This window comes from Ruditapes philippinarum, unplaced genomic scaffold, assembly GCF_026571515.1.
Source record: "Ruditapes philippinarum isolate M1 unplaced genomic scaffold, ASM2657151v2 ctg2033_1_1_1_1, whole genome shotgun sequence".
Taxonomy (NCBI): Eukaryota; Metazoa; Mollusca; class Bivalvia; order Venerida; family Veneridae; genus Ruditapes; species Ruditapes philippinarum.
In genome coordinates, this window is record NW_026854327.1 from 70,719 (window position 1) to 86,794 (window position 16,076).

At 30.9% G+C, this 16,076-nt stretch overlaps 1 protein-coding gene across 2 annotated transcripts in view; it reads right to left on the minus strand.

The window, feature by feature from the left end:
• Positions 1-3,544: 3,544 nt before the first annotated feature.
• LOC132739824 (uncharacterized) overlaps positions 3,545-16,076 on the minus strand; it is a 35,903-nt gene continuing 23,371 nt past the window's right edge. For both annotated transcript variants that reach the window (XM_060727633.1, XM_060727632.1), the window contains exons 3-8: positions 15,078-15,347; positions 14,304-14,378; positions 13,614-13,694; positions 7,863-8,006; positions 7,480-7,509; positions 3,545-7,094 (exon numbers count right to left, since the gene is read on the minus strand). In XM_060727633.1, coding sequence (XP_060583616.1) covers positions 7,055-7,094; positions 7,480-7,509; positions 7,863-8,006; positions 13,614-13,694; positions 14,304-14,378; positions 15,078-15,347 — 640 coding nt within the window. In that variant the 3' untranslated portion in view covers positions 3,545-7,054. The remainder of the gene's footprint in view (positions 7,095-7,479; positions 7,510-7,862; positions 8,007-13,613; positions 13,695-14,303; positions 14,379-15,077; positions 15,348-16,076) is intronic.

Below are 16,076 nucleotides of genomic sequence, written 5' to 3' on the forward strand. Positions count from 1 at the left end.
TTGTATTCTTTCATACATAACATTATTTAAGCAGGGGCAATAGATTTACAATTAAATTGATCCTTTGTTACATGGAATGAACTTCATTAATAATTGTCCACTTCATTTAGAGATACAGCAAATTTGCTCCAGTGTTTTCCATGAGGCTTTGGAAAATTAGCGTTAATTTATACTTTTTTATATATAATTATAGCATCAAATGTAATAACAATAATATTATATCGGGAACAAATTGTATATAGACAAATTTTAAAACCCTTGGATAAAGACCAAGAATTTTGAGATATTTTTTCATTTAATGATTCACAAAAAGCCATCGACTGGACCTTATAACCTTGCTAGTTACAAGCAGTGGCATTTACTTTTTTCATACCTTATGTTTTTGTTAAAATGTTGTATAAAAACGTTTTTGCTTTTGGAGAGTTTTTTTTTTACAAAACTATACTATTTCATTTTTAAAAATTACACATAATACCCCATGATACGAGTTTATGAAATAAACTTACCATATTTTGATCGTTTATAATCTATGCTTTCTCCTTCAACGAAACCTTTTTAAAGAACCGTGCTTTTTCGGCTTCAAATGTATTGCCAAAATTCTGTGAATTTATTTTTATCCGAAAGTAGTTGAATTTTTAAGGTCTATGACTAAGATAGCAACTCGAAAAAAATAATAGCTTTTTTACATTAATTTGATTTTAAATCCATGTTTTATAGAACTATAATAGTAAATTCAACACATTTTTTTCTTTCAATTATTTTTTTTCACCACAACACTGACCACGCATTAAAACATAATAACATAATAATATATCTATCTGCGCATGTCCAACACTTCTGTGAATCACCCCGCGAAATAATTACCTCAGATATTCTCGCGAAAAACTGAATAAAATATCAATAAAACCTATCACTTCGATAATCAATATTGATCGATCTTTGACCACATATAATAGCATATATGTATTTAATGTCGAATTACTGCCTAACAAAAAAGACGAGCCCAAATTTGTATGACCGATTTAAAGGTACAGATTGCAATAATTTAGCGATTGCAATAAATCCATTTACGACATTGACATTCAGCGTCTAAACTGGGTTTGCTTTAAAGGACAGATTTTACTTCATAAGGTTCTTATACTGTACATATTGAAGGACGTTCATGGGCCAGTGATTAAGGCGTCTACCTTACAACCCAAGGATAGTGGGTTCGAGCTCTAATAGGGTCACGACGAGGTTCCCAATATGACACCAGTATTGGTAAGTTCCGGGAAATAAACCCGACTTTGAGTAGCCTTAAACTTTTATCAAAATTCAGCTGAAATTTAAATTATATCTCGAAACTTATACTTGAAAACAAATATTGTTTTCTTTTTACATTTAAATTTTATCTGACGACTAAACACCACTTACCAATGCAAGACATCTTGCGAATTGTTTATTTTAAGTTAATTTAAATTGAAAAAGTTCAATTATAAGTATATCTAAAATATTTTGAATGACTGATCTTAAATTATATCAATTACAAACTTCTGCATTGAAATAATTAATTTTATAGTGTTCTTTCGGTAAAAAAAAATGATAAAGTGAGGTACTGTGCCTCTTTTTTTTCCTTTTCTTTAAATAACCTTAGAACTGGTTAGAATAGCCTGAATATGAAACTAGAAATAATACAAGCTATACTTTTCCCAAAATTAAGCTTAAATGCATTCGAAAAAGTAAAAGTAACTTGACACACAGTCAACCCTATGTTTCGGACCACCTCCGAAAAAATATGTGTCCTGTAACAAATATATTAGAGTTAAACGTATTCTACGCCTCATTTTTATTACGTTTAAATAGTGGTTTTAGAGAATACTAAATGCCTATCATACGGTGTTTCGTTTGGACAATCGTGATTTTTTATTTCGTCTGTACCCGCGATGCACGATCGTACGATGGTGAAAACGCGATGGTACGATGGTAAAAATCTAAGCATGGGCCTTAAATTAGTATTGCATACATAATGCCGCGCTGGACAAGGAAACAAAATAACAAAATGCTTCTAATAATTCCTTTATTTATTTGGTAGAGGACCTTTAATGCATCAATGGTCAAGACGTCATATTTTCTATTATTTAATGACAGTCACTAATGAATATATTTGTCAGACATAACTAATTCCCATTATGGTACATGTTACGTCGTGATGGGTAATTTATTTACGCCTATCTTCTTGTTTAAACGATTATTTTTCAACATAAACACAAACGAAAACTTTGATGTCTTTCACTGAGGTTTTCAAATCCTTTGTATTTACATAGACAATGTTGTGTTTATAAATAAATCAATTTAATAATTAATTGATTTATACATGTCTATTCAAATACACAAATCATTCTGATAATGAATCATCAGTTTTCAAAGTAAGTAGGTAAATCATCGTGGAAATTTAAAAGTAAGCTTTTTTTCGATTAGCAGGTTGAATTTATACGTTTGTAGAAGTACTGACCTATAAAAGTCTGGAAATAAAGTGATCCCTCGGAAGCATTTATCACATTAAAATTACATGAAAATTGCAGAATTGGTTTGATTGAGTCTGTACATAAAACCTCAAAAATGATAGTAGTCTTATGTATCAAAAGCTTGTGATTTTTGATGTCCTATTACTTTCCAAAATTTTAGTCCTACTACTTGACTATCTTGTACTTCCTTTCAATTTATTTCATATTTTGCAATAACAACAGTTTTAAGTATTTAGTATTGTATATGGGAGTCAAAATACGACTTTGTTTACGGTGTTTGCTTCCTTCATCTGAAATGATATCGCATTGGTCGCTTTTTACTGCAGCTAAAAAGCATTTTTTCTATATCATTCTATTAATATAACATTATTGACACATGTTTGTCATTTGTGGTTGTAGCGCTGGTAGTTTTCACTCCGGATCACGACAGTAAGCCACATTGAATTCACCAGAGCACAGTTTAGCCACCTCATCGTTCCTGGACAGACTGTCAAGCAGTTTACCAGTACTAGTAGCCTTCACTTACACTTATTTGTGAAGTTATTTCATTTTCCTAGAAGTTTGCAGTATTATATAAATGCGTTATAAAGATTTTTTGACAAGTGATATGGCCGTGTATAACGGTTGGGGTTGTGTATCCAAACAACCGTTTATATTATTAGTTATAAAGATTGTTGACAGGTTATATGGCCCTATACAAACGGTTGTTTGTAAATATAACCAGAGTCGCCAGGCGGGGGTTATATTGCAGACAACCGTTTATATTCGGCCATATAACATGTCAACAATCTTTATAACGAATTTATAATACTACAAACTTTCTTTTTCTGAGAAAAAGTGAGATTTCTTTCTCTATACATTGACAGCAGCCGTGTATATAAAACTATATTTATAAACGTCACGATTATTCAATGAAAAGCGACGTTTCAAACGTGCAGTATTATAAAGGGTCGTATAACTTTAAAATGCTTTATAACTAATACTATAAGAGTTATCAAACAAAGAAAAAGAACAAAAGTAAAATAAAAAACGCTATAAAAATTTATTATTACTTTATTATGAAGTTTGAGCAATGGGGAATATATAAATAATTAGCGAAATTAGATTTACAAGTTTATACATAATATATGTTTGTGTTTAGACAGTTATAAATACAACTGTAATTGGAACATATATATCTTTAAAATATGTACACAACTTTCTTAATATATAAACATCAAAAGCTATATTTATATCATTCTAGTGAAAAAAGAAAAAAAAGAGAAAACAAAGAAAATAAATATTCTTGCCTTCTTTCATATGCGTTATTCTTTTTTTGTAATATAAAAAGAAAAGACGTAGTGCTTAATATTTCTTTGCTTTATTTTCTAGTTATTAATTTATTATTGAAGCTAAAAAATATTCTATTTAAAATTCGAAATCCGACATCAATTAAGTACTACGTCATGAACTCACAATTAAACAGTTTTGCGATATACCACAGTTTTTGAAATGGTTCACATTTGATAAACACATAGTATCTATGAGTATAAACAATATCACATCTTAAGCAACGGCAATTTATTATCTAACAAACAAAAACAGATGTCATAATGAATAGCGAAAAATGGCATGTTTAAAAAGAAAAGTCGTATTGCTTACTATTTATTTGCTTCATTTACAAGTTATTATTGAAGCTCAAATGTTCTATTCTGACACCAATTACTACGTCATGAACTTAAAATGACGTCACTAGTTCTGCGATATACCGCAGTTTTTGAAATGGTTCACATTTGATTTCTTTTAATTAATGTTAAAAATATGAAAAATATTTTCTATTTATATAAACAATATCAATAGCGGAATAGCGAAAAATGACATGTTTAATAGTGATGACGTCACATTAACGGATAAAAATAATCACATTGATCAACGGAAATGTGAAAAAACGTCACATTTAATATAAAAAAGTTCACCTTTAGAAATGGAAATATTACAACTAGTTCCAAAAATGTCACACTTTAACCACGAAATAAGATTTTAAGAACGAAAATGTCATATTTTTACCACGAAATTCAGATTTGTATGAACAAAAATGTCATATTTCATCTACGAAATTATCATTTTTAAGAACAGAAATGTCATATTTCAACCACAAAATTAAGAGTTTTAAGAACAAAAATGTGACATTTTAACCATAAAATATATAATTATATTCCTAAAAAGTCATATTTGTTGATAAATATTCTATATTTAGCAGCAAACACGTTTCAATGTACTGCAAAATCGTCATAATTCAAGCATCAATATCATATCTAACAACTAAAATTTCACATCTTATAACAACAATGTCATATTCAATTGCAACAATGTCATATTTGAGAGCGGTAATGTCACAACTAACACGCCTGAATGTCACAAACATAAATTAAATGCTTTTAACATTCAGCAGAAAAATGATTGTTAAATAAAGATATGCATATGATCAAAGTTGGTATAAAAATATAATTTCAACGACATTTTATTTTTTAGAACAATGACTATAGTAATTTATGTTTTAATATGAAGTTGAAAACTACGTGCTTCGAATCGTAATTATTTCAAATTATTATAAAATTTCTTTTTAATATAATTCTTTAATTACTTTATCTTGTAAACAAATAAAAAAATTGACGCATTATAAAGTTTTTGCATTGACATTTAATAAACCGACATGTGCACAAAAAGATCACTTTGAACTTATAGACAAAAAGCATATGTTTTACAGTCTGTTAACTTGGACATGACATAAATTGCTACAGTCTATTTATTTGAGCATGGCATAAATTGCTGTCTTAACAACGCATTACATATTTTCAAGTTATAAATCCTTCAGGAAAGTATCATGCCTATTAATTATAGAATAGATATAAATTATACATGTATCTTCAATTTATGAGTCATTTTCCATATTTATCTAGCTGTATGTGAATAATTACAATCTATTGATACACATACAAAAACCTTTCCTATATAATAGGAAAGGTTTGAATTTGTATCTTAGATATCCTTTTTTATATATATATTCTATTCAATGAGATACCATAGATACATGTATATATTACCAGTGAGATATCATTTGTATTACTCACAGTATATCACTCACTAAATATCATTCACTCCAGTTATAACATTGTCACTAATCAATGAGATACTATGTATATATTACAAGTGAGATATCATTTGTATCACTCACCGCATATCACTCACTACATATCATTCACTCCAGATATAACATTGTCACTAATTAATGAGAAACCGTATATTAACAGTGAGATATAATTTGTATCACTCATCGTATATGTATATAGATCACTACATACCATTCACTCCATATATTGTACAATATACTGTAATTTGCCTACTGTAAAGATGGTTTATAAATACAAAAATTATTTAGAGAAAAAAGATATTCAACACGACTTTAGCATAATAATGATGGTGTTTAAGATATATATAAATATTCTATTGTTGTTTCACTCAGGGTTGATGCTCGTAAATATGAAACATTTGGGTTTTCACTTCAGGTAGAATATAAAGTTATATCTCATCAAAACAAAAATACAAACAAGCAAAATATATTTTTCTGAAAACTGGACGAAAAAAATCAACCTGTTTCTGTGGAAAAAAGAAACAGTGATGGTTTTACTGCATGGTAACAACGTGAACGACTGATTAGACTTTGACCTACTTTTTAGACCAATGAGAAAGCCTAAATTTGAAAATTCTGACAATTTTTTTTCCATGAACTTTCTTCGGTATTGATTTTAAGCACTAATTCATTTAATATTGCGTATATTTGGATACATCGTTGAAAAGTATGCAGTCAACTTCAGACAGTACAGTGTGTGTGTAATAACAAAAACAAGCTTTTAAAGGCCCATTAGGCCTAAAAAATGATATCATTTTTTTCATTTCTAAAAAACTTTCTAGTTTTGGTATCTTGTAACAGTTTCCAAAAAATACTCATTTAACATAAAGAAGAACAATCTTTGCTTCTTTTGCTCTGTAGCAAACTGGTGTAATTGGTATAGTTATGTGAATAAGTATTGTATGGAAGCAAAAATACTACTATGTTTACATTTTACTACCTTTACTACACATTAATGCATAATAAACGCTGCTTTCTTCAGCTTTTTAAACATCTCATTTGCTCTAAATCAATTATTCATGATCAAACTTTATTTAACACAAGTTTGACATATTTAAAGGAATTCAATAAATATGTATTTCTGAAGCACCATGTGCCTTTAACACAATCTCAATGGGTCGCTATGCTCCCATTATTTAGCTGCATACATATTTAATGTTTATCTTTTCTTAACGTCGTCCAACATATACATATTTACAGATGGGTATGCCGAGTTTATTATCACTCTTATATTAAAAAAGACATAACGAAATTTAAACATTTAAACACTTACAATATACGACAAAATTAAACGTTAAGAAATGACAACATCGTTTTAATTATGCCTGAATTTTTGTTATAATATTATGCATATATTTTGCAGATATGTACAGCCAGTTGGTTACCGGTACGGTGGTGAGAGTCGCACGTGCTTCTCCTTCCTGAAAATGTTCAAAGACAAAAATTAGTGCACTCATGTTTATGGCGTTTTTTTTCTTTTCTTTTTTTTAATATGTCTAAAAGTAAATACGATAGTTTACATTCAATCATCTGTATATCTATTTATTTACTTATTCATTTTTTTAATTAATTAATTAATTAATTAATAATTATTATATATTAATTAATTATCATTAATTAATTAATTAATTAATTAATTAATTAATTAATTAATTAATTAATTATTTTCAAAAACATTACTCTACCTGATTTGACTTAAATGCAAAGAAAGCAAACAAATTCTTTCAAACATGACCAATAATATACATTTAATATAATAATATACAGCATTTAGAAAATGTATACATATATGTTGCGTATACTTACTTTACAGCGGGTGCATTTGAAGGATATCGTCTAAAAAAGATATAAAAGGGTTCATGTAAAAGTCAAAGTAATATTTTGTATATATATTAAGTTATTCACATTTTTGCATTTTTTACAAATATTTTTCCATTTAGCGCTATTTTCAAGTAACAAATTAAAAAATTAAAACCACTATTTATTTTTGACATTTCAAAAGAAGTAAATATTTTTCACTTCTGAGGCATAATGTGACTTTAAATATATTAATTGATATAAACCACGTCTTATAATAAATACAACACAAAAATCAATCATATATTTTTATGTTGAGCGTAAATACGAAATATAAAGGGAGACAACTGCGACAGTGCTATTAATTACTATAAATAGATTGACATAGTTACCTCTCTTTGTCCATGTGAAGTTGTCGCACGAGGTCTTTGGATGGTATGGGGAAGGTTGGATAGGCGTGATTATAAGAGCTGCCGGAACTCATCGAGCTGACGCTTAGCCGACTCTCCGACGGATGACTGTGATGACTCAGATTACTGTAGAATAGATGTAGTAATACATAAATAAACAATAGTTTCATGATTGGATAAGACACAACCGCTTTCAATATTTTAGCAAGGGAATTTCTCACATGAAAATCACGTAAAACAAAGACTGCAGCTTTTTCAAACATAAGTAATCAATCTCTATATCACGCGTTATATGAACCCCATATTGAGCCTCGATTTGGAGAAGGACATTGCTGTTATTAATATTCTGTTTATTCAACAATTTTTATGTACATGAAATTGCAATGGAATACAGCGCGTCCCGGAATTCTTAGTTCGTTAACTTAATTGTTTGATATCGCAAACTAAGTTCGTAAAGATCGCACGAAAACTGACTTTTATAAGTGATAATTTATTTCTGACAAAAGGATCATCACGTATGAAGAGTAGGGAAATGTTTTGGGGTTGTTTTCTTCGACTGAATACTCTAATAAAATTGATAAACTTAAGCAATCATCTCGTTTGAATAATAGCACAAACGCTGCTTGCAGGCATCATAGGTCACGTGTTACCTGTAGCCTCACTGCACCCTGTTTTTTTCTTATTTCAGCAATTTTTCATTTTCATGTTTAATGTATTTAACCGCAAACGTCTATTAAATTATACATTTATATAATATGGGTTTTTAATGAATTCATATGCAAAAAATATCGCTCAATCTTACAAAAATACCAAGGCATGAACATTTCGGGTCATAATTACTTTTATCTCCGACTGTTAACATGAGATTTTACAGATGACACTTTTTGTTGAAACATTCATTTGCCATCGATCATACTTAAAACGCATTGTATGACTGCGCATGCGCATGTAATAAACATCACGTGATCTGCGACAAAATGAAATATGATGAAGTTGTCTGTCTGTAAATTAGCCATTTTGATTTCATTATTATTTTTATTTTGTATTTTAAGTTATTGTTTTAGATTATTATCAGATTAATTAAACATTCAGCTATACATATGTTTGGTTCAAATATTATTGTAAATCTAAAATCCATCTCATTTATATCTCGCATAAAATTTGCACTGACTACAAATGGTTAAAAATGTTGACCTATCGTGAAATAAAATCATACGTTATTCAAGTTCGTCCGAGTTGTTGGGTTCTTTTGTTTATTATATTTGATTACTAGTTTGTTTTTTGAAGTCTTTGAATATGTGAATGTATAAGTGCAATGCATAAGTGCAATTTCTAAGGCACATTTGGATATAAACTATATAGCATTGGAGGTATAAACAGGCCGTGTACATATAATTATGAGTTATCAGATGTGTCGACTCTTTTTGGACATACTGAATGGCTGAATATCCAAACCTGAATCTATAAGGTATCCTAAAACAATAACAATTTATTTGTCCTTACAATCCAAGTGTTAAGTTTCATATTATAACTTAATGTTTCAATCAAAAACAATGCAAACACTTTTTTGTTTCATTCTTATAAAGAGGTTAAATGAACGGCGCAATGAGGTCCTCGGATTTTCTTCGTATTAATGTTTTGTTACGCGCTACTTGAGGAATAGAGAAAAATATAGAATCCACATAGAACGCACAAAACAACAACGCTACAAAATGTTGCAATCTCGGTTTGATTGGGCCAGTTCATGGACGGCAATGGAAACTGCGAATGAAATAGAGAAAATAAGAATCTCTAAAGGTAGCCCAACACGGCAAAATTGAAAATGTTTCAGGCTCGGTTTGATTTAGTCTGTTTATGGACATTAATGTCAAGTGCAAATTACCGTCCACGCCCCCTAGCACCGGCTTAAGCAGAATTTAACATTTAACATGAACTGGTACCATTTGCAATTTTGAAACATCCGCAGATGTGTTCATATGGCGGTTATCGTGGAATCTTCAATGTGACACGTTAGTGCCATTCCAGGAAAAGCGGCATATTGTCCCCAAGTAAAAAATTGCGTATGCCCTAAACGATGGGCGGAACTAAATAGAATGCAATAGAATAGAGAAAAATATAATCCCTAAAGATAGCAATCATCAACGCCCCCTCGTCAACCAAGCCATCGTCAACGTCCCCTCCCCCAAGCACCGGCCCAAGGTGAATTCAACATTTCATCAATTTTGAATTTAAAAACATATAGCGAATTCAGTTTCTTTACAAAGCCGTTAAAGAGCATGCTTAGTTTAACATCATAAAAATATATATATTGTAACTTATAGTTCAAATTTGTTTCAATAAATGAATATAAAACATAACCATTTGTCATGTGGTCGATATTCGTATTTTTGAATATCGTTTTTATGTATCATTTTGTCCTTGTATTTGTATATATATCTCTTGTATTTGTATGTTTCTTTACAGTCCGATATACAATCCATTATCCAATATCATTCCTATATCATTCCATTTCATCATCTTATTATAACAACTAATTTCTCATATTTCATTTGACATAATTTGCATGCCGGGCCTCAGTTTTTACAAACTTCCCGGAAAAACCACCTCACGCATGCGCACTTTGATATAAATATTTCTATTGGTTTGCGCCAGAAATTGTTGTCTTGTTTATTTATTTATTTATCAAGGCGTATGTTTATGTCCTTACAGGCATTAACAGACCATTCATACATTTGAAAAAAGACCATACGACATTGGTGGCCAGTGTGGGGGACCGTGACTGAATATGCTCAGAGTTTAATTTACATTGCTCTGTAACTCTGTGAAATTCGAGGACGAATTTCAATATAGCAGGGGAGTATGTCACGGTTCAGAACTGTTTACTATATAGGGGAGACGATGTGTAAGCGGCCGGATAGCTCAGTCGGTAGAGCCGCGGTACGGTATTCCGAGGGTCCCGGGTTCGAGTCCCGGTCAGGCTGCACATTTTTCTCACCCTGTGACACATTATTAACCTCTGGCAATGTCTTGACTAACGTTTGAAATTTTTGCTAAAATATGATAAACAAGATCCACAAGGATAGGCGGTGTTCAATTCAAACAGATGTTGCGAGCACTTTTGACAATGACTCTACAGTAATCGGTCAGAGATTCGATTCAACAGACAGAGGAAACAGACAAGGACAGGCAAAAATCTGCGTACAACCATATATTGCAAAATTCTGGAAACAAAGTGATCCCTCGGAAGCATTAATCACAACAAAATAACATAAGAATTGCAGACTCGGTTTGATTGAGTCTGTACATGAGGGATAATGAATAAGTGCAACATCCCTCACGCCCCCCTAGCACCGGCTTGCAAGACTGGCACTGAGTTAGAATCGTCAAAACACAAGACCAATAGTTAAAAATCTGGAAACAAAGTGATGCCCCGGAAGCATTAATCACAACAAAATTACATAAGAATTGCAGACTCGGTTTGATTGAGTTTGCTTAAGCCAATAGACACGCTATGTATTATATGTACCAGGAAATAGATTTAAACAAGACTATGATGTCATGGTACGACGATTAAGCGTTGACCATAGACTGAACCAAATGATAGGTAGCTGTGCAGGCACTATGCTCCGATCGGAGTGAAGAGGTTAATAAGTCTGTCCATATCATTATCATAGCTTGTTAGGATCTGTTCTCGGTCGGTATCAGATAGCAGGTCAAAAACATTATAAAATGCAAGTTTATGAATTGCTTGATATTGAGGTCGAATATTTAAATACTGTAACACTTAAGGTACTTGTAATTTGTCAAATTTAATGTATACCAAAATGTACACTCATTTAGCATATATGCTTTTATAAACACATCAGTTTATATACTTATAGACAGAATGCGCTGATTTTTTAATAAGATCAAATTATTAAGAAGAATTTTTAACGTGTGTAATAGGGCGTTTATGACAACGCTTGGATAGCTTAATGCACAAAATAGGGCGTTTAGATAAATAAATATGATAAATCAAGTTGCCATTTATCATTTTTATGTATCTGTATTTTGTTTAATTATGGCAACGGTGAGTTAAACCTGTATGAAGTATTATTCAACAATTATAACAGATAGTCCTTAAATCATTTCAACTTATTATGGCTTATATGGCATATGCAGAGAATAAACTTGGATTGTGATTGGTACATTTATGATTTCCATATATAATATCCGTTGTCCTTTACGAGTTATCTTCAATAACAGATTTTATCAAGTGCGATTCGACCTTTCAACCATGTCATTTACACTGGGTGTTTTCAAAACTAAAACATTGTATGTTAATAAAAACTTAAACTTTTCTTTTGTAGTCCTTACCGAGTCCATACTGTGTTTGTGTTTTGTGCTTAATAATAATGTTAAGACAAGTTTTTTTTTATAGAGCACGATTATACCTCTCCGCCATGCCATTTACATTGGGTGTTTTCAAAACTTAGTGCATGGTACAGTTTCGGAACCTAAATAGTTCTTTCGAACGCTTTCCCCTTTGAAAAATTGTTTTGTAATAAAATAATGTTAAGACAAGTCTTTATCAATTACGGTTAAATTAATGTCTCCCAAAATAGGCAATTTGAAAATTGCAACAAAATGGCAAAATGAATATTGAATATATTCCCCCAACGATGCAAATACTGCAGGCCGTGCTACTCTGTTGCATTGTGCATGTCCATATATTTCGTTGGCTCATAGGGAATCTGTATTTATCTATCATACATACTACAGTAAATGCCAACTAGATAAAAAGTGAAACACAAGTTTGTGTTAAAAATATTAAGATTGAACGCAACAGTTCCCATCTGCCCTATAATTAAAGATTAATCAAGATATGAGTTTACGCCATTTTATGATAAAATTGCGGTTACAGTTTTTTAAGGTTTTAAACTAAATTTTGATATGTCGAGACATAAACAATAAAATGACGCCCGCCCTATTTATTAATTTGTAGTGTTCTCTTTTAATTGTCCAACGCCCCTAACTGACGGAAATTCGTTTTCCGAAATAAACGATTGATTTCAGGCAGAGAAAACTTGTTAAACATACTATGGATTCGCATGGTCTATGGCTTAACTGAAGAGTCAGTCAATATCAACGAATAAGCAGCAAAAACAATAAAGGGTGTCCTTCTCGAGGCACAAAGGGTCCCCATAAGTGAAAGGAAGTAACAGTAAATCCGATCTTAATGAGGTGCCGTGACTTTAAGATCGTCAAACTCAATTCAATATAAAAGTGAGAAGAAGAAAAATAAATAAATAAGTAAAGACAAAAATATATATATGAGATGTGTAATTAACCTTCACCGTCTCTTGTGATTAATCAATGTAATTTAACAATGAAAATCTAACAATTAAAAGTAGAAATTAATATTTTGGTAAATCATTAACAACATGTTTGTTAAACAAAATACTGCAAAACGTTATAACGCAATACCATGAAAATTAATAAGATACGGTGTTTTTGTGTAATGAAATTATGAATGTATAGATTTGGGAGGATCAGGAAATAGAAGAAAATAAAATTAATTAATTAATTAATTAAATATGGTGTCATATGTGAATGAGATTGATAGTGGGATGTCAAATAAGAAAACACATAATACGAAAGCTAATTCACAGCTTCAGTCATTATATGTATATATTATAAGAATTGAACAGTCATTTGGGTGTGTGAACATACCATATACATTTAACAACTTACCGTCTTGGAAGAGAGCCACAAGGATCAAACTGGTCGTCCCACCGGTCTCTGTACTGCTGTTCCATTCTGAGCGGCTCCAACCTGTGTTATGAGAAATGTTAATAATTCATTTCTTCTCATGGAAACGAATTCTGATTATTGTGATCGTTTTTACAGATGTTATTATTATTACTTTTATTAATTTTGTTATTATTATTATTATTATTATTATTATTATTATCATTATTATTATTATTATTATTATTGTTATTATTATTAATATCATCATCATCTTTATCAATCATCATCAATCATCATCATCATCATAACAAACATCATCATCATTACTTATTTCATCGCCATCATCATTATTATCATAATCATCATCTTCATCTTTTTCTTCTTCTTCTTCTTCAGCAGCAGTAGCAGCATCAAGAACAACAACAACATCATCATTACATCATTATGCATTATACTTCATTACAAACCGACTTATCATAATATCATCATATAGTGTAGTTTTATCATGGCAAGTGGCCATTCTGACAAACAACATAATCATATCAGTAGTAGCATCATCATTATCCTTATTGCCGTCTGGGTCAACAAAATCATCATCACCATTATGATCATCATCATCATTATCATCAACATCATCATCGCCAACGTCAATATCATCATTATATGAAGAAAATAATTTGTAAAACTTACGACTGTGTAGATATAATGGACATTTGCTCATTAGTAAGTTTCTTCCTGGAAGCTGGAGAAGCGCTGGCCGAATGTCTGAAAACAAACAACATAAAAATTCTTTATTAAAATAATTTAAATGTATATTTAACGGAATTCATGAGGTGGACATAGCCTTCTTTACAAAATGATACTGTAATTTTGTGACACGGCTACTGTTGTTATTGATTATGTTGTTGTTAATCTTGTTGGTGTTTGTTATTTTTGTTGTTGTTTTAGTGGTGGTGGTGGTGGTGTTGTTGTTGTTGTTGTTGACGACGACGATGACTACGATGATGTAAGGTTTGTTTGATGATATTGTAAATTGTATAATATTGAATGGTACGTATCCATAACTATATTATTAAGGACAATATAGACACAAACAAGAAAAAAGAAATCTATATACAAATGGATTTGGCCAAGTACGAGTTATAACAATATCAGCAAACGCCCTGTTTCATTTTTTGTTGCTGTTCTGTTGTTAATTACAATACATGTACATGGCGAATTTAAATGCTAAGTCAAAATCTGAAAAAATACGCTTATATCATAACAAAAACAATTTGAACTGTTGATTAAACTATGTTGCATCTTAAAAACATGTATATCGGAAACCTAACCAATTTAATTTTTTTGATGAATTATGAAATACTTTTGTCATGATGTAAATAAATAACTTTATGCACGTGCATGCAACTGCGTAATGCACAATATAGATGATTGATCTGTGAATTAAATTTAAACATGTTTTACCTATCTTCGTTGCTGTAAGCGGTCGATAGAGAAGCAGACGAATGTCTCCCGCGCAATTTATCGTCAGTCTTTTTAGCCTTCATGTAATGTTTTCCTGACGACATATTTTCTTCGGACTCCTCGGACGAAGATCGGCTACTGGTTGAACTTTTCGACAGGTCTGACCAGTCTGTTGCGGGAGTACTTCCGGTAGACTGGGAACAATCTTGGCTTGACGTATTTCCGGTTCCGCTTGACTGTGATTCAATATCAGCTCCAAGATTAGTATAACTGTACAAGAAACAAAAATGAAATAAATTTCATGAATAGAATGTGAAAAAACAAGCATAGTATAATTTATCACCATTCAGATCTTCCAAGATCTGGCACAAAATGTTCGCATATACAAATACGGGATCAAGGATTTTCATTTGTTTGGGTCGTTGGGTCGTCATAATTCAAATCCCAATTAGGCAACTCATATTTTTTTTTTTTTTTTTTTTTTTTTTTTTTTTATTTTAAGCTATTAAAGCCAGATAAACATTGAAATAAATATCAGTGTTGCAATTAGCGTTATAGCCAATTTACTACAGTCATAACACTGGAAAAACAGCATTGGTGGCACTATACAAAAACAAATTGGTTTATGATCTCACAATCTTCACCTTTCTGACATTCTGAGACCCAAAGAAATCAGCACCTTCTTAGATTTCATTTTTTAGAGGTGTCGCACAATTTCGACAAGAAGTATTGGAAACTGGTAATTTACCTTCATATTCAAATCAGTTTTCAGAAGGGGGTCACATGTCAATTTTTTGGGGTGATTTTCACAAAAAAGTCGTAATATATTTAAATGCACTGGGGGCTTAAACATACAAGCCAAATCCCGCGGGTAGGGGGCGAGGGTCTAAGCATAACTAATTTAATTATTCTAATCTTCTAATGGGGTTTTACAATTTTTACAAGTTTGCATTTTCTATAGTTTTGATACAATTTACAATTGGCCTGCATATGTATTGA